This window comes from Ranitomeya variabilis, chromosome 4, assembly GCF_051348905.1.
Source record: "Ranitomeya variabilis isolate aRanVar5 chromosome 4, aRanVar5.hap1, whole genome shotgun sequence".
Taxonomy (NCBI): domain Eukaryota; kingdom Metazoa; phylum Chordata; class Amphibia; order Anura; family Dendrobatidae; genus Ranitomeya; species Ranitomeya variabilis.
The window spans coordinates 760,006,558-760,026,613 of record NC_135235.1 but is presented as its reverse complement, the minus strand read 5'-3'; the positions used below and the strand labels follow the sequence as shown (position 1 = coordinate 760,026,613).

General features: G+C 45.9%; 2 protein-coding genes across 2 annotated transcripts in view; both read left to right on the top strand.

Annotated features, from left to right (window-relative positions):
- The first annotated feature begins 291 nt into the window (after positions 1–291).
- On the top strand, positions 292–2,633 carry LOC143768277 (uncharacterized). The gene is made up of 4 exons (XM_077256971.1): positions 292–584; positions 738–900; positions 1,660–2,216; positions 2,485–2,633. The coding sequence occupies exons 1-4, from the start codon at positions 488–490 to the stop codon at positions 2,631–2,633; spliced, it is 966 nt and encodes a 321-aa protein (XP_077113086.1). The 5' UTR covers positions 292–487.
- A 3,907-nt stretch (positions 2,634–6,540) lies between these two features.
- LOC143768276 (uncharacterized) overlaps positions 6,541–20,056 on the top strand; it is a 28,293-nt gene continuing 14,777 nt past the window's right edge. The window contains exons 1-6 of the mRNA XM_077256970.1: positions 6,541–6,702; positions 14,782–14,931; positions 15,061–15,240; positions 15,323–15,446; positions 15,530–15,627; positions 15,825–15,915. Of these exons, the coding sequence (XP_077113085.1) occupies positions 6,541–6,702; positions 14,782–14,931; positions 15,061–15,240; positions 15,323–15,446; positions 15,530–15,627; positions 15,825–15,915 (805 nt within the window). The remainder of the gene's footprint in view (positions 6,703–14,781; positions 14,932–15,060; positions 15,241–15,322; positions 15,447–15,529; positions 15,628–15,824; positions 15,916–20,056) is intronic.

Below are 20,056 nucleotides of genomic sequence, written 5' to 3'. Positions count from 1 at the left end.
GCTTCTTCAAGTGAGGGGGAAGGCAGTCAGCGGGAGCAGAGAGCTCGGGGCCAAGATGTGGCGTCAGGCCGGCGAGTGAGTATATAATTTTTTTTTTTGAGTAGCATCCTGCTGTGAGGAACATTACATTTGAGTAGCATCCTGCTTTCACTAGGGATGTTTACTAAGCTTAATTACATTATAGCTTTTCAGGGCAGCAAGTATTGGGGGAAGGTAACATAAAGTTGAACTCCCTGCACAAAAAAATTCCAAAATACAGGTGTAGAAAACATCAATATACATACATCAAATGGCAAAGGATAGGGCAAAGGTACATATCATGACAGGTGCTGGTGGTTGTTAATATTTTCATATTTGTAACCTTAATGTTTTCTAATTTTTCTAGGTTTCACAACGGGACCAAGGAGATAGTGGTATTGATGTGGACCTCCTGATCTCCAGCATCCAGGAGCGTGGCCCGTTGTGGGACAGCCGTGTCCCCCGGCACATGGACCAGGTGGTGTTGAGACGTTTGTGGGTTGAGGTGGCAAAGTCGCTGTGGGATGGCTTTGACAGCGCTTCAGGCACAGACAGAAGCAACTTTGGTGAGTATTGCTAATACGCCGCTATGACCCATCTTGCCAGGATAAACACAACCGTGTGTGATGCGATCAACGCCTAAACTTTGCATCGCACACGGTTGTTTTATCCTTTTAAAATGCTAAATATGTAACCTTTTTTTTTCTTTGCATTCACAGTTAAAAAGTTGAGGACCAGATGGCGATCCATGAAGGACCGTTTCAATAAGGGGCTCCGTACTGAGGAGGAGCAATCTCGGAGTGGTGCTGCTGCGGCCAAGTCTGTGCCCTACAAATACAACAGGGCATTACAGTTCCTAAGACCGATCCTTGGCCGCCGACAGTAAGTATTTTGTCCACATACCATATTGCACAGCCACATTACATTGCCCAGCCACATAGCATATTGCACAGCCACATAGTATATTGCCAGGCCACTATATCGCAGCCACATAGTACACGTTCTAGCCACGTATCCACATAGTATATTTCCCAGGCACATAGTGTATTGGCCATCCATGTAGTCAGCGTAGCATATTGTCCATCCACGTAACTTTTTCCCTAGTGGAATGGTATATAGGCCATTAGTCATTTTTATGGTTAAGCGTGAGTCCTTGTAGTCCATGACAGGTTACGTTCTGAGTCAGGGTAGTTCTGATCGCAGGAATAATGATGACGTCTCGATCACATGATCCTAACGTCATGGCCGTTCCTGCGATCAGATCAGCAAAGTCACTGTGTATTTTTTTTTTTTTTTACATTTTTATCTTGACTTTACATTTTATACTATTTTTGCGGCATAGGCAGCGTCAAGAAAGATTTTTAGACAAAAATTTTTTTTTAACGATGACAGAGGTATGCGGTAAGGATTTGGCAGCGGGAATGAACAGTCATTTTCTGCCGTTGGTATGTCCATGATTGTTATCGTCAGCCATAATGGTCAGCTGGCGATAACAATCAGCAATTTATTATAGGCCACACAGACTGAGAGACAGAGGATTGTAATGTATTGTTGTGTCATGTAATGTTATTTTTATTACAGGAGTTGGCGTATGTGATGTGTTATTAATTGAAGACTAATTTTTCCCTTATCTTTTCACAGGACACACAGCAGCACCCTCGAGAGAGCTCGCCCCGCAGGAGCGGACCTTCATGAATCGCCATCTGACCCGTCACAGCCCTCCCACAGCGACAGCAGGCTTGCACCACCATCTGGAGAACCGGCAGCCGGACCATCAGGTGTTCCCCTGCCCGAGGCCTCTGGCGCACCTTCGTTCGGGAATTCCCGACAGCGCCAGCGGGCCTCGGACAGGCCAGCCATGCCCGAATTTTTGCATTTGAGCACGGTTTTCCAGAACTGTTTCAAGGCGTTGAGCGATAAAATGGACACTCGTCTGTCGAATATCGACCGGCGCCTTGAAACTATGGAATCCGAGCTCTCGAGTCCGGCCAAACATTTTTTTAGTACCATTGCTAAGGGCATGGTGGAACACCTTACGCCGGAACTCCAGATTTCGGTGATGCAGGCCTGCAACACTGCCTACGTGAGGGCTCTGCAGCAGGCTCGGGTCATGCAGTCAGCGACACTGCCCGTAGTGCCGTCGCTGGCTAGCATGACTCTGACTCCTGCTGCAGAGCCACTCCAGCCACCCCACCAAGGTCCATGTGCCGAGCGACGCCACCACAGGCACCATAGCATTGTGCCGCCGACTCCTGCTCCTGCCAGGCCCTCATCCTCCCGTAGCCGTCATTCTGGGGGAGCTGCCGTGGGAGAAAAGAAGGAAACGAAGGAAGAGGACACATACTGCGGCTCTGACTGCTCCAATACCGACAACAAGTACGCGTCGGGGCTCTAGCCGCAGCAGGAGCAGCCAGAGCCAACCAAGAAGCTGGCAAAGGCCTGTGTTGCCTCCTCCCTCCCCTACAGATGTGGCGGTTTCCACAGAATACCCTGCGGAGGGTTTGGACCTCCCATCTAGTCTGCTGGACTCTGGTTCAGCATCCTCTTCCTCTCCCCGTTCCCAATCACCAGAGACATACCGTTCACCGCTGGTAGCGGAGGTTGATACCCCCTAAGTTTCTTTCCCCTTTTTTTTCTGTTTCCCCCCAATAAAAATTTTTCGTTTGAAAAAAAACATTTGGTCTTATTTTCCAGTATACTTCTCGGCAATTCACGCCGTGCGCAGTCTACACATTTGTTGCTTCAAACACCTCATATATGCAATGTCAGACAGTATTTTTGGAATTTTTATTTTACCTTTTTTTGGGTGTCTCTCATTGCTGTATATGAGGTGTTTTCAAACACTAAGGGTATGTTTCCACTGTCAGGATGGCCGGCGGTATCGCCGCAGCGGCAAAGCCGCTCGGCGATAAGCCCCGCCCCCTTTCTGGGACGCGATCATACCGGCTGTGTTAACTCTTCACATCCGGGATGATCGCTCTCTCCCATAGCGCCCTGTGATATGCCTTGCGGGGACGCTGCGTCCCCGCAAGGTGTACGGACATGCTGCGATCTGAAAAGACGCGCAGCATGTCCGTAGTCGCAGGGCCGCCGCGTGCGGGTTTCCACGCATAGTGGAGACGGGATTTCATAAAATCCCCTCCACTATGCTGGAACATCTGGACGCTGCTTGTTTGACGCTGCAGCTCTGCGCAGCGTCAAACAAGCAGCGTTTCCTGAACGTGGAAACATACCCTAAGGGTATGTGTCCACGCTCAGTATTGCATCAGGATTTGGTCAGGATTTTACATCGGTATTTGTAAGCCAAAACCAGGAGTGGGTGATAAATACAGAAGTGGAGCATATGTTTCTATTCTACTTTTCCTCTAATTGTTCCACTCCTGGTTTTGGCTTACAAATACTGTTGAAAAATCGTGACAAAATCAGGATGCAATCCTGAACGTGGACACATACCCTAAAGGTACCTTCACACTTAACAATGCTGCAGCGAAACAGACAATGATGCAGATCACTGCAGCATCGCTATTTGGTCGCTGGAGAGCTGTCTGTGTGACAGCTCTCCAGCGACCAACGATGCCGAGGTCCCCGGTTAACCAGGGTAAACATCGGGTTGCTAAGCGCAGGGCCGCGCTTCCGATGTTTACCCTGGTTACCAGTGTTAAATGTAAAAAAAAAAAACAGTACATATACTCACAATCGCGTCCCCCGGCGTCAGCTTCCCTGCACTGACTGAGTGAGGGACCTAAAAGCAGAGCGGTCACATCACTGCTGTGCTGTGCATTCACTATTCACTTTACGGCCGGCGCTCAGTCAGTGCAGGAAGCGGACGCCGGGGGATGCGAAGATGAGTATATGTACTGTTTTGTTTTTTTTTACATTTAACACTGGTAACCAGGGTAAATATCAGGTTACTAAGCGCCACCCTACGCTTAGTAACCCGATATTTACCCAGGTTACCATTGTAAAACATCGCTGGTATCGTTGCTTTTGCTGTCATGGTATGGTATAAATTTGTTCTTTGAAGCAGGGTAGAAAAATTAGAAAAAATTTTTATTAAACAACATTTTAAAAACAAAGGGTTCCAAGTTTTTAGATAAGGCACATTACATTTGTGAAGTATAGGTAGATGCCAAATTTGACATAACCAAACCAACCTAAACGGATAACATTTATTGCACATTTACTTTAGTTTATTATTATATTACATTTTTAGCACAGTCACAGTAGAGGTATTTATTGGTGTAGTTAAAACCAGAATACAGTCCAACAGTAACATTATTACTACACCAATTTGATCTTGCCATGACACACGGCCAACATCTGACACAAAATAGGCCGCAAAACGATCCCTCATCTGCGCAATTTCCACACGTGTCCTCAGAGGATGATCATGGTAATCGGGCAATGGGTTGGCTATGGGTTCATCGAGTTCCACATTCAGTCTCTCTTTGGCCATAATGTAATTGTGGAGAACCACACAAGCCTTCACCACCTCATCCACTGTCTCAGTTTTCAGATTAATGGCGGATCCTAATATCCGCCATTTGGAGACAAGGATGCCAAAGGCGCACTCCACAGTCCTTCTGGCCCTGGACAGTCTGTAATTGAAAACCCTTTTTGTATGGTCCAAGCCCCGACTGGAGTAGGGTTTCAATAGGTTGGCAGACATTTGGAATGCCTCATCCCCAACCACAACAAATGGCATCGCCGGGCCTTTGGTGTGGGGAAGAGGTCGTGGCTGTGGGAAATTAAAATTGTTGCCATATAATTTTTGGCCCATATCCGACTCTTTAAATGTGCGTGAGTCATTTGCACGGCCAAACGCACCAATGTCCACTGCGAGAAAACGGCAGTCCGCACCGGCAATTGCCATGAGCACAGTTGAAAAGTATTTTTTGTAATTGTAGAAAAGGCATCCACTTTTCGCAGGCTTGGTAATACGAATGTGCTTTCCATCCACTGCGCCAATACAGTTCGGAAAAGAACACACTTGCTCAAATTTCTGTGCGTTGGCCTCCCAGATTTCTCTTGTAGGGACGGGTAAAAATTCCTCCCGGAGGTTATCCCACAAAGCGCGGCATGTGTCAGCAATAATTCCGGAGAGAGTGGAGACTCCAATCCGGAATTGAAAATTAAGTGATCTCAAGGTCTCTCCGGTAGCCAGGAAACTGCCAAGAAGATAAAGAAATTATTACATTAAAGTACATAATTTATAAAAGTACATTGTAATTTATAAAAGTACATTGACCATACCAAACCCAAAAAAAAAAAAAAAAAAAAAAACACAAAGGGAAGAACATATCACAGTCATTCAAACAGCTACGTACCGTAGAGTCACCAGCAGCCGTTCCTCTGCGGAAATAGCTCTCCGGAGCTGCGTGTCCTGCCTGCTAGTGGCTCCTTCCACCCGACGCAGAAGATAGCGGAAGCTGTCCTGAGACATCCTGGTATATTCATAATATTTCTCCAGGTTCTCATTCAGTTCGCCAAACAAGCAATGGTAGGCTCCACGGCTCTCCCGGACTTCCACGATAGGGTGTATCCAAAAGCGGCGACGACTCCATCTCCGTTTTTCCCTTTGATGAAAACAGGCGACAGCATAGGCATGAGCCAAGGCAAATTCCATCTCCATATCCATGTAGATGCTGTCCATGGGACGCTCCATCATGAATACCAGCAAAATGGGAGGAATTCATCTCTGCCAGGTATATATACACAATTACATTACACCAACCCTCTTCTAGCCATTGGTGGTCCTTATCTATTGTGTAGACACTTTTTTTTTTTTTTGGGTGATGAAGAATGACTCACTGTAAGAAAACGCATGCGTCGAAAAACCATGCGTTTGTACTGTGTTTTTGTTGCGTTGTGCGTTGCGGCGACGACGCTGCGGCGCACATCGCAAATGTGAACGTAGACTAAGCCCCGCCCCCTTTCTGGGACGCGATGGTGCAGGATGTGTACAGTACACATCCGGGATCATCGCCCCCCTCCCATAGGGCCCTGTGATATGCCTTGTGGGGACGCTGCGTCCCCAGAAGGTGTACGGACATGCTGCGATCTGAAAAGACGCGCAGCATGTCCGGAGTCGCAGGGCCGCCGCGTGCGGGTTTCCACGCATAGTGGAGACGGGATTTCATAAAATCCCCTCCACTATGCTGGAACATCTGGACGCTGCGTGTTTGACGCTGCAGCTCTGCGCAGCGTCAAACACGCAGCGTTTACTGACTGTGGACACTCACCCTTACTATATAAGAAAAGAGCCGGACCGCCCATCACTAGGACTCTGGAGACAAAGAGGAAAACGCCCTCACTGCACAGACACTGCCAGGACTGCCAGGTGTGAATAAGCGCTATAGTGAGGGGGCGGAGTATGGAGGCGGTATAGGAGGGGGAATCCCCCACATGGAGGAGGACGAGGACTGCGCAGACTCCACCTGCAGAGCCGGACACCGGGAATAATCCGCGGGGAGGAAGAAGCTTCTGGCGTGGAGGATCCTGGGAGGAGATGACGTCACGTGAATGGGCGGTGCCTCGCTCACTGCTTGCTACACAACTGCAGCATTGATCTCATTCCCTGAGGCCCCTGATCACGTGACCCCGGACTCCTCCCCCTGTGACCTCATCACAGGTCCTGTGCGCACAGAGCAGCCATATGTGTGGAGTGCGGCTCTGCAGGTGGAGGTATGTGGAGATTCCCCAGTACTGAGCGCAGCCGGGGACATTAACCCCTTCTGCACGGAGGAGACTCTTTATAAGAACCATAACGTTGTTGTTCTGTTTCCTGTAATAGATACATACGAGCCAACTATGGAGGACAGGAAGTGAGGAGCGGAGTGTTCTCCTAGTACAGGGCCCCTTTCTTGGCCCCACACAGTGTAATGCCCCCATTATGCCCTGTAAGCAGGTTCTGCCCCACACCCAGCTGCCTCGGGCACTTTACCAGGAGCTGGTACCTCAGATTCTTCCCCGCACCCCTTTCCTTTGTTGGCGCCAAATCTGTTCTGCCTTTGGGGCTCCGGCCTTTATAATATCAGTAACTGCGCCATCAAGGTCTCCTGACCAGGTGCACCCTCTAGACTCTTCCCTCCGGAAACCCTCCCTCTTCCCATTGGTGTCACATGGTCCTGTCTGGGCGGCAGATAGCAGTCTGTACAAATGCAGCACAGCCCTGAGAAGGCTTTTTTATGACTCTCCTTATTACACCCCTTATGTAATATATATGATGGCGCTCACACAGTATAATGTTCTCATAGTACTGGCATACCCCCACACACAGTATAATGTTCTCATAGTACCGCCATACCCCCACACACAGTATAAAGTTCTCATAGTACCGCCATACCCCCACACACAGTATAAAGTTCTCATAGTACCGCCATACCCCCACACAGTATAATGTTCTCATAGTACTGCCATACCCCCACACACAGTATAAAGTTCTCATAGTACCGCCATACCCCCACACACAGTATAAAGTTCTCATAGTACCGCCATACCCCCACACACAGTATAATGTTCTCATAGTACCGCCATACCCCCACACACAGTATAAAGTTCTCATAGTACCGCCATACCCCCACACACAGTATAAAGTTCTCATAGTACCGCCATACCCCCCACACAGTATAATGTTCTCATAGTACCGCCATACCCCCACACACAGTATAATGTTCTCATAGTACCGCCATACCCCCCACACAGTATAATGTTCTCATAGTACCGCCATACCCCCCCACACAGTATAAAGTTCTCATAGTACCGCCATACCCCCACACACAGTATAAAGTTCTCATAGTACCGCCATACCCCCCACACAGTATAATGTTCTCATAGTACCGCCATACCCCCACACACAGTATAATGTTCTCATAGTACCGCCATACCCCCCCACACAGTATAAAGTTCTCATAGTACCGCCATACCCCCACACACAGTATAATGTTCTCATAGTACCGCCATACCCCCACACACAGTATAAAGTTCTCATAGTACCGCCATACCCCCACACACAGTATAAAGTTCTCATAGTACCGCCATACCCCCACACACAGTATAATGTTCTCATAGTACCGCCATACCCCCACACACAGTATAAAGTTCTCATAGTACCGCCATACCCCCACACACACAGTATAATGTTCTCATAGTACCGCCATACCCCCACACACAGTATAATGTTCTCATAGTACCGCCATACCCCCACACACAGTATAATGTTCTCATAGTACCGCCATACCCCCACACACAGTATAAAGTTCTCATAGTACCGCCATACCCCCACACACACAGTATAATGTTCTCATAGTACCGCCATACCCCCACACACAGTATAATGTTCTCATAGTACCGCCATACCCCCACACACAGTATAATGTTCTCATAGTACCGCCATACCCCCACACACAGTATAATGTTCTCATAGTACCGCCATACCCCCACACACAGTATGCTCTCATAGTACCGCCATACCCCCACACACAGTATAATGTTCTCATAGTACTGCCATACCTCCACACACAGTATAATGTTCTCATAGTACCGCCATACCCCCACACACAGTATAATGTTCTCATAGTACCTCCATACCCCCACAGAGAAGCCAGCAATACATGTGCCGCGTTTAGTAAAATCACAGCACCATAAAGCAGACACTGGCGCACTACTATTGCACAGATCCAAAATGAAGGGGTGCAGAAGAGTGGTAATGTAACATGACAAAGCAAAAAGAGAAAAAGACCACTCCAAAATACCGCACACCACTGCTGAATATAAATATAAAAGGGCAAACTTTTATTGATGAAACAATTAAAAACATCTAAAAATTCCCACAATCCCCAAGATGATCCCGCCAAACATGACAGAGGTCAAGAAAATGCATATCTGTTATAGGCTTTTTATAATATGACAACATATGATATAAAATACAATAACCATATACCACGTGTCCTCTTATGACATAAATAGCTGATAAGCCCCCGGGGTTGAAGAAATACAGCCATATGTATGCACCAGAGGTAAACAGAAGACCCCTCTGGGTAACTGAGTACACAGTACAATGTTATATGTAATCTGGACCTGTGCCAGAGAAATTCTGATGTGCATAAGAATCAAAAACAATGGCGCAAAACAACGTTATGCCACAAATTGACAATAGACGCAGCAATGTCAGCCAAGACCATATGCCCAATCATGTGCAAAACAACGTTGCACCATGGTCTGTAAGCGTAAAGATGACTTCAATACGGTACCGATAAAGACCTAGGTGCAGCCATGTGTCAAAACCCAGATAGACGGAGGGCTACCACCGGGAGAAGAAAAAACAGGCAGGGATCAGCGTGGGGACGAACCCTACGCGTGTCGCCGTTACATGGACGGCTTAGTCAGGGGAAGGTGCAGAGAAAGCAATCAATGTCAGTTTAAATACCTTTTAGCATGGTCAGATACGCGCGCGAGGTATGCAGAGGGCCGGAACCGGAAGTGACTCGTGAAGAGCAGAGAGATTGCAGGCAGACGTCTCTGCCAATAGTACACAATGCACAATAGTAAACTCACAGCCACCAATGTGGGAGACTGGGGTTCAAATCCTGGCTTGGCTCTGCCCTGTTGGACATAATATACCAGTAGTGGTCCATAACACTATGGTGCCTACCTCAATAAACATGAGTGTCACAAGCAAAGAGAGTCATGCCGGCTCGGACATCACCTGGATTAACAAGGTCCGCGTCAGATGTCGAGGAACCAGGACAATCTGATGATAAATGGGCTACTGGACCAAACCACACATGGACAAGGCAAGAGGGAATGGGACCAGTGAAGAGATTTGCAGAGGGGAGAAGCGGAGGAGTAGCGAGAAGAGAGATGAATTAGTCTGACAGCAGAGCTAATAATGGACTGGAGAGGAGCAAGGATTTTAGCAGGGAGGCCACAGAAAAGGATGTTGAATTAGTTGAAGCGTGAGATCATCACACATCCTGCATCCCATAGCCCAGTGCCCATATACCCATCATACATATCCTCCATCCCATAGTCCAGTGCCCATATACCCATCACACATCCTCCATCCCATAGTCCAGTGCCCATATACCCATCACACATCCTGCATCCCATAGTCCAGTGCCCATATACCCATCATACATCCTCCATCCCATAGTCCAGTGCCCATATACCCATCACACATCCTCCATCCCATAGTCCAGGGCCCATATACCCATCACACATCCTCCATCCGGTAACAATAGAGCGCGGCAGTAATAGAGGAGGGGGATTCATTTCTGTCATGTGCTCTCTGCTCCTTTCTGAGGGGCAGACAATGGCTGGAGCTTATGTTCCCAGGGATGATAGATTTCTCCCACCCGGTCAGTGTCTGCTGAGGTGTTGTGGAGCGGGAAAACTGCTGCTCACAGCAACCAATCACAGCTCAGCTTCTTATAAACAGCTCTGGTGAAATGAAAGATGCTTAGTGATTGGTTGCTATGTGGAATGGGCGTGGCTTGACACACACACACACACACACACACACACACACACACACACACACACACACACACACACACACACACACACACACATACATACATACATACATACATACACTCAGCTTTATATAGATAGATTTTTTTTCTTTCCGTTGGAGGGCCCAATTCCAGCTGTTACTCTCGGACCTGTGATTTCTGTCTCCTCCACTGTGTACAGGATAATAGAGTATAATAAAGTAGTTATGGACGAGACGTAACTAACATTGTGCAGTGACTCTGCTTTCCATATAGTGATGGATATTTCTTGTTACTGAAACTATGATGTTTTTCACTTTAACCCTTTGTTAAACCCCTCTGATCAGTGCGATCATACAACATACAAGCCTCTGATGGCTCCGGTGATGCCCTGTACTACTGTAGTGCCGTGTATCATCACTGCTGTCAGTGTAATACTAACGGCCCCATACACATGAGATAAGAGTTGGCTGAACGGTCATTTGGCAGACGGCCATCTCTCCCGACTCCCCCATACACACAAATATTCCAGCTTTCCTGGGGTCTGTATGAGAGAGTCGCCTCCAGACTCCTCTAGCGGAGGATTATCTACAGGAAGAACAAACGGATTATCCTCTGAAATTCAGGATGTCAGATCCTTCTCTGCCCTGACATCATCTGTCGGGAGGCCCCAAATACATTATATAGTCGCCCAAACCCCCGAAATCAGTGATTTCATGGAACTTTAGTCTAATGTGTATGGGGGCGGTAAAAGGTAACTTATTGGACGCTGCCTCTGGCCTAATAGACCTTCATACATTGCAGCCCAGTCACCATTATTAGGCATGTAAGTATCGTAATAACTAGGCCGCCCCATACTATCCAGTACTTGGGGGCGGGGGGCATTCAGCCAAACTCTGTCACACCTTATTAGATGCCATGTTTGCTTTTCACAACAGCAAGTGGATAAACGCCAGGGTTTTTGTTGAAGCCTCATCTGTGCCGTCCCTGCGGTGCACATCTATGTTCTGGGGCACAAAAAGATTAATTTCTTTTTAATAAATGTTTAACATGTTAAAAATGATAAAATGTGTCTTCTGCTTTTTCTGTGTTTTTTTTCTTTTTACAAGAATTGTTGGAGCCAATTTTCTTTAGAAATATTTCAATATCTGTTTTTTTTTTTCTGGTATTTTTCCTGTAATATCGGAAAGTCTAAGGCCAGAAATAAACCCCATAAATCACTGTACATGGAGACTTTGGGATCGGATCATTTCTGTCCGCATTGATTGTGGAAACAAAAAAGCTTTTCTAAAAGCCTCAAACTTCTGTGTGTGAATCAGAGCTGAGATCTAACGTGATAGAAGATTACAGTGCGGGGAAGACGGGAAACCTTCATATACATAGTTACATAGTTATTAAGGTTGAAGGAAGACTTTAAGTCCATCTAGTTCAGCCCATAGCCTAACCTAACTTGCCCTAACATGTTGATCCAGAGGAAGGCAAAAATACCCCATGTGGCAAAGAGTAAGCTCCACATTGGGGGAAAAAAATTCCTTCTCGACCCCACATACGGCAATCAGACTAGTTCCCTGGATCAACGCCCTATCAAGGAATCTAGTGTATATACCCTGTAACATTATACTTTTCCAGAAAGGTATCCAGTCCCCTCTTAAATTTAGATAATGAATCACTCATTACAACATCATACGGCAGAGAGTTCCATAGTCTCACTGCTCTTACAGTAAAGAATCCGCGTCTGTTATTATGCTTAAACCTTCTTTCCTCCAGACGTAGAGGATGCCCCCTTGTCCCTGTCTCAGGTCTATGATTAAAAAGATCATCAGAAAGGTCTTTGTACTGTCCCCTCGTATATTTATACATTAACATAAGATCACCCCTTAGTCTTCATTTTTCCAAACTAAATAGCCCCAAGTGTAATAACCTATCTTGGTATTGCAGACCCCCCAGTCCTCTAATAACCTTGGTCGCTCTTCTCTGCACCCGCTCTAGTTCAGCTATGTCTTTCTTATACACCGGAGACCAGAACTGTGCGCAGTATTCTAAGTGTGGTCGAACTAGTGACTTGTATAGAGGTAAAATTATGTTCTCCTCATGAGCATCTATGCCTCTTTTAATACATCCCATTATTTTATTTGCCTTTGCAGCAGCTGCCTGACACTGGCCACTGAATATGAGTTTGTCATCCACCCATACACCCAGGTCTTTTTCATTGACGGTTTTGCCCAGAGTTTTAGAATTAAGCACATAGTTATACATCTTATTACTTCTACCCAAGTGCATGACCTTACATTTATCCCCATTAAAGCTCATTTGCCATTTATCAGCCCAAGCTTCTAGTTTACATAAATCATCCTGTAATATAAAATTGTCCTCCCCTGTATTGATTACCCTGCAGAGTTTAGTGTCATCTGCAAATATTGAAATTTTACAAGGTCATTAATAAATATGTTAAGAAGACGGTCCAATACTGACCCCTGTGGTACCCCACTACTAACCGCGACCCAGTCCGAGTGTGCTCCATTAATAACCACCCTTTGTTTCCTATCCCTGAGCCAGCTCTCAACCCACTTACACATATTTTCCCCTATCCCCATTACTCTCATTTTATGTAACAACCTTTTGTGTGGCACCGTATCAAAAGCTTTGGAAAAGTCCATATATACTACGTCCACTGGGTTCCCTTGGTCCAGTCCGGAACTTACCTCTTCATAGAAGCTGATCAGATTAGTCTGACATGAGCGGTCCCTAGTAAACCCGTGCTGATACTGGGTCATGAGGTTATTCCTCTTCAGATACTCCAGTATAGCATCTCTTAGAATGCCCTCCAGGATTTTACCCACAGTAGAGGTTAAGCTTACTGGCCTATAATTACCGAGTTCAGTTTTTGCCCCTTTTTTGAATATTGGCACCACATTTGCTATACGCCAGTCCTGTGGTACAGACCCTGTTATTATGGAGTCTTTAAAGATTAAAAATAATGGTCTATCAATGACTGTACTTAGTTCCTGCAGTACTCGGGGGTGTATCCCATCCGGGCCCGGAGATTTGTCCATTTTAGTTATTTTTAGACGCCGCTGTACTTCCTGCTGGGTTAAGCAGGTGACATTTAATTGGGAATTTTTATCACTAGTCATATTGGCTGCCATGGGATTTTCTTGTGTAAATACTGATGAAAAAAAGTCATTTAGCATATTGGCTTTTTCCTCATCCTCATCCACCATTTTACCCAGACTATTTTTAAGGGGGCCAACACTGTCATTTTTTAGTTTCTTACTATTTATGTAGTTAAAGAATATTTTGGGATTATTTTTACTCTCTCTGGCAATGAGTCTCTCTGTCTCAATCTTTGCTGCCTTGATTTGCTTTTTACAGAATGTATTTAATTTTCTGTATTTATTTAATGCCTCCTCACTACCTACTTCCTTTAATTCTCTAAATGCTTTCTTTTTGTCCCTTATTGCGCCCCTTACAGCTCTATTTAGCCACATTGGTTTCCTCCTATTTCTAGTATGTTTATTCCCATACGGTATATACTGTGCACAGGTCCTATCCAGGATGCTAATAAACGTCTCCCATTTTCTTTGTGTATTTTTGTGTCTCAGGATATCGTCCCAGTTAATTGTACCAAGATCCTCTCTCATCCGTTGGAAATTTGCCCTCCTGAAGTTTAGTGTCCTTGTCACCCCCCTACTACCCATCTTATTAAAGGTTACATGAAAACTTATTATTTTGTGATCACTATTCCCCAAGTGACCCCCAACCCTAATATTTGATATGCGGTCTGGCCTGTTGGTTAATATTAGATCTAGCAGTGCCCCCCTCCTTGTTGGGTCCTGAACCAGTTGTGTAAATACTGATGATATAGATGGCTAGTGGTGATGGAGTCAGTGACCGACTCTGGCCACATATGTCTCTAGAGCCGTAGTAGAAGATGAAGATGTCGTCCTCATCATGAAGTAGTTATTTCTCATGTCGCGTGTAATGAATATCTCCTGCAGTATTGCTAATGCCGATTCCAGGGTCGGTAAATGAGACGAGAATTAGCGTTATGGAAGATGAGTCTATGAGGAACGTATTCAGCTGCCGACTCCGAGGAGGAAACTGCTTGTTGTCTGTGGCCTAAATATATAGGTTTTATTAGTAGATGTAAAGAAGGAAACTAAATACCGTAAAATAATAAATCTCCTCCTATGTTTCCCTTATTATCTCCAGTAATTGTATTATTATACAGGATTCTTATGGTGTTACATCGGCTCATCTTCTCATTCAGGTCTCTACAATATCGGATCCTCTCAGTGAAGATCTTCTACAAAAGAGAATTTTCCTGATTTACCCATCAAAGATGGATATGGACAGAGACAAGATGGCGGAGAGGATATTACACCTCACCCTAGAGATCCTCTTCCGGCTTACTGGAGAGGTGAGAGATTCTGATGACGTCACATTACATCATTCTTATCTATGGGAATAACAGATGGACAGAACTGGAGAGGTGAGGACTCTGGAAATGTCTGTAGTGAGATTTATTAATGTGTCTCTCCATTACCAGGATTACACAGTGGTGAAGAAGACCTCTAGTGATCGCTGTCAGGACCCTGTGTCTGAGGGATGGGGAAGACCCCTGAGCCCCATCACGGGGCCTCCACCTCACCCCCTGATCCATGAGGACATCAATGACCAGAAGATCCTAGAACTCATCTACAAGATGATTGAGCTGCTGACTGGAGAGGTGACACTGCTGGGAATGCTGGGACATTATACAGTAACACTATGAAGAGATCGGGGGATGACGGTATCATTGTATGTGTCAGGTTCCTATAAGGTGTCAGGATGTCGCTGTCTATTTCTCCATGGAGGAGTGGGAGTATTTAGAAGAACACAGAGATCTGTACAAGAACGCCATAATGGAGGTTCCCCAGCCCCTCACATCTCCAGGTAATAGACAGGACTAAATACACACGGCCTATAATTATCTGTATGTAAAGAATGAATTCAGTCCCTGTATGTTTTTCCTCCAGATCTATCCAGTAAGAGGACAACACCAGAGAGATGTCCCCGTCCTCTTCTTCCACAGGACTGTAACCAAGAAGATCCCAGTGCTCCTCAGGACCATCAGGTAGATGGAGAGAAGGTGTCAGGAGATCTCCCTATGATGTGTAGACGCCGGTGAAGGTCTTGTGCTCAGTCTTGTTTTATCCACCAGTATTATATGTTTTATACTTGTGTAATGAGAACGGTGGAGATGGCAGGATTAGAGCTGATCATAGATGGGACTTCTCCATCTGTCGGTGACTTTTACAATATTTGTTTCAGGGTGAAGATCTGACCCATATTAATACTACAGAGACATATGTGAGGGGGGATGAGTGGTGTAAAGAGGAGATTCCTATATATGACTACCCAGGTGAGTATTAACCACTAAATGCAGAGAAGTCACAGATTCTTCTCATCACCGGCTGTGGCTGCTTTATCGGTGGTGTAGTCCGGCCGTATTACCATGATCACCATTTTGCCTCTAGACCACAACATTCTCCTCCACCCAAAACTGATCTAATGACTTTGGGCAGTGAAATCCTTTTTCTATAGAACTTACAACCTGGAGGATCCACCTACCCTCTGGGTTTAGGAGACGCTGTTACCTGCCCAGATCTGTAAACTATAAAGCCAAATGGCAGCGTACGTAGAATGTGCTGACAAGATAGAAAATCACTTGAAGAAAAATATTATGATGGGCCTGTAAGAGAAAGCGGAGGGTAATGATGCTGTTGGCTTCCTAGAACCCATTTTTTTTCTTTTCTAAGCACGAGCATCTCATTAACTGAAAACTACAAATACAGATTAAACAACAACCACAAGACGGATTTCATCACCAGGTATCAGTGTAATCAGTATAACGGCACCGACCTGACAGTGTCTGTAGTCACTGAGCACAATCCTGCTGACAGTTCCCTATAAGACATCTCCGCTCTGCACTATTATACACAGTTCTCTATAAATGTGTAATATTTCTTCTTGAAACTCATCTGACAGAAAATCTTGGAGCTTCCGATAGTTTAGATTGTGAAGTCCCCGAGCCCCGTGCTCTAATTCCCCCAGAGAGGTTTCACCACTAGCTCCTCATTTATTACTGATGGAGACTGTTCAGTTTGAGCATTTCAGTAGATGTTATTGTCTATAGTCAGTTTCTGATTACAGTAGTGTCCAGAATACTCTGATTTATCCTCTCCCCGCAGCCAGTTTTGTGTTCTTAATCAGGCCCCATTTTTACAATCTGACGTGTGTCACTTTATGTGGGGATAACTTTGGAATTATTCACAAAGGATAATAGAAAACAAATGGATCTTACAAATTATTTTCCAGCTTCTCACAATACCCTACATACGATTGTACACTACTCTCTGGGCACATGGCAGTGTTCAGAAGGGAAGGAGCGCCATTTAGCTGTTTGAATGCAGATCTAGCTGGAATAGTTTGCAGACACAATGTATTGGGAGCACTGTTCGTGGTCAACTGGCAGCTCAAAAGATCTCCACCATGAACATGCTTGGCACTGTCTTCTCTGCTTTCCATATCCCAAGGATCGCCTTGCTCATCGCCCTTTAACCCCATTACATGGATCTGGACTTACACTGGGACCCTAGGCTTGGACCATGGTGTTACCTGCTATTCTGTGGTATTAGATGGCAAGAATAATAGTCAGGTAGCTGAGTCAGAACCAGAAGGACAGAATACAGGATCAGAAGACACAAGAGTAGTCAGTAATCGAGCCACGGTCACAGCAGGAAACAAATACACAAGCCGCAAGCTGAGCACAGAGGACTGAACCAGAGGAGAACTACGCTGTTTCTGGCAGATTCCGGCCATGTGCTTTGAGCTTTAGTAGGGTGTGGTACTTTCCAGTTGGCTGAAGTAGGGAGCAGATTACTCCAGCTGGACAGCAGGAACAGATCCCAGATGAGATTGGACACACCATATGCAGAAGCCCTAATATGATTAAATGACAGAAAACCAGAATAGTCAAAATCCCCATAAAGTGTTTCCATTTTATATATTCACTAATGGTTATAATCTTTACATATGTGGTCAAAATTGTTGGTACCCCACATTTAATGACAGAAAAACCCACAATGGTCACAGAAATAACTTGAATCTGACAAAAGTATTAAGAAATAAAAGATCTATGAAAATGAACAAATGAAAGTCAGACATTGCTTTTCAACCATGCTTCCACGGAATTAAAAAATAAATAAAACTCATGAAATAGGCCTGGACAGAAATCATGATACCCCTGAAAATAATGTGACAAAAGGGACATATTAAATCGCGGTGTGTCCACTAACTAGCATCACAGGTGTCTACAGTCTTAGAATCAGTGAGTGGCCTGTATATAGGGCTACAGATACTCACTGTGCTGTTTGGTGACATGATGTGTATCACACTCAACATGGACCAGAGGAAGGAAGAAAAGAGTTGTCTCAGGAGATTAGTAAGAAAATTATAGACAAACATGTTAAAGGTAAAAGCTATAAGACCAGGGCCGTATTTAGAGTTTCTGCTGCCCTAGGCACTTTTAGTTCTGCTTCTCCCATTGGTCAGTATGACACTATCGGCAGCGACTTTGGCAAAAATCGCTGATGTGAAAGAAGCCTTTAACAGCAGATCCAGCAGTTTTGCTGCGTAACAGATCACTTACGGCAACACTGCGCTCGGCCTCATTCATTCCCTATGGGACTTGTGGATTTGTACGGCACTTGTGATTTTGCAGCTATCCGGTAAATGCGGTACTTGCAGCAATGGAAAGAAAAACGCTAAAAGCAGTGTGTTTTTTTGTTTTTTGTTTTTTTGTTTGTATTTTTTGTGTCTCACTGCAAGAGCCACACGTGCGCAAGTAGCCATTACTTCCTGTCCCTGCACCTTGCTAGCTCATCCCATCCATCCCTCTCTGACCTAAAACTACACTATAAAGCTTTAGAAGAACAATTTATTAACTGACATATTCCTATGATGATGAGGGCTCCAGGCTATGGCGTAGACTGGGACGGGCTGTCTCCGGGTCTCCATTCTCTCTCTGTGAACACCCTCAGTCCCTGCCTCACTGCCTGTGCTGCACTGTGCACAGACATCCGTCCACCGGACCCGGTAATCGCCGCTCGCATTAGCATACCGGCAGAGGTGTATCTAGGGTTTCTGGCACCCGGGGCAAGAATTCATTTTGGTGCCCCCCCCAGGACATATGAGATTTGCACACTTAGTCATGTACCCACAAGCTCCTCTCCCTAATGCTCTCAATGTTCAGTGAAAAACTGAGAGAAGCAGAAGAGAAGCTCGATGTCACTCGACCACAAGTATGAAAGTCGCATATGAGTGAAGTGTCCATATGACGACTACTGGAACCTGCAGAGCTGAATCCTGACATCGCAGCTTCTGAATTCTCACAGCTAATGCACTGCACACTTTTAGGATTCTCCCTTGCCAGTGGACAGTCATGTCAGCGCAAGTATGTGATTTGTATACTTCTGGCCACATTCCGACTAGACGTGCCCGTCCTCGCTCTGTTCATTTTCATTGACGGAGGCCACATACCGTATATACTCGAGTATAAGCCGAGATTTTCAGCCCAAATTTTTGGGCTGAAAGTGCCCCTCTCGGCTTATACTCGAGTCACGGTCGACGGCAGGGTCAGCGGGTGAGGGGCAGAGAGGATTGTCGCATACTCACCTAGTCCCGGCGCTCCCCCTGCCTGTCACACTGTCTTCGGGTGCCGCAGCTCTTCCCCTGTTCAGCGGTCACGTGGGACCTCTCATTAAAGTTATGAATATGGACTCCACTCCCATAGGGGTGGAGCCGCATATTCATTTCTCTAATCAGCGGTGCCAGTGACCGCTGACAGAGGAAGAGGCTGCGGCACCCAAAGACAGTGTGACAGGCAGGGGGAGCGCCGGGACTGGGTGAGTATTTTATATTCACTTGTCCACGTTCCAACCGCCGGGCGCCGCTCTGTCTTCCCGTCCTCTGGCTCTGACTGTTCAGGTCAGAGGGCGCGATGACGCATATAGTGTGCGCGCCGCCCTCTGCCTGAACAGTCAGTGCGGAGAGACGCCGAGACGGGACGCTGAGGAGCTGCGGGCAGCAAGAGAGGTGAGTATGTGTTTGTTTTTTTATTGCAGCAGCAGCGTTATATATGGCACAGATTTATATGGCACATCTATGGGGCAACAATGAACAGTGCAGAGCATATATGGCACAGCTTTATAAGGAGCATCTATGGGGCCATAATGAACAGTGCAGAGCATATATGGCACAGCTTTATAAGGAGCATCTATGGGGCCATAATGAACAGTGCAGAGCATTGTATATGGCACAGCTTTATATGGAGCATCTATGGGGCCATAATGAACGGTGCAGAGCATTATATATGGCACAGCTTTATATGGAGCATCTATGGGGCCATAATGAACGGTGCAGAGCATTATATATGGCACAGCTTTATATGGAGCATCTATGGGGCCATAATGAACAGTGCAGAGCATTGTATATGGCACAGC

Bases quoted from the DNA above. Each gene is read 5' to 3' on its own strand.
- LOC143768277 (XM_077256971.1), top strand. From the start codon at position 488: ATGGACCAGGTGGTGTTGAGACGTTTGTGGGTTGAGGTGGCAAAGTCG. The intron at 585-737 runs GTGAGTATTGCT...TTGCATTCACAG, and splicing joins CACAGACAGAAGCAACTTTG to TTAAAAAGTTGAGGACCAGA. The intron at 2,217-2,484 runs GTCCATGTGCCG...CCTCCCCTACAG, and splicing joins ACTCCAGCCACCCCACCAAG to ATGTGGCGGTTTCCACAGAA.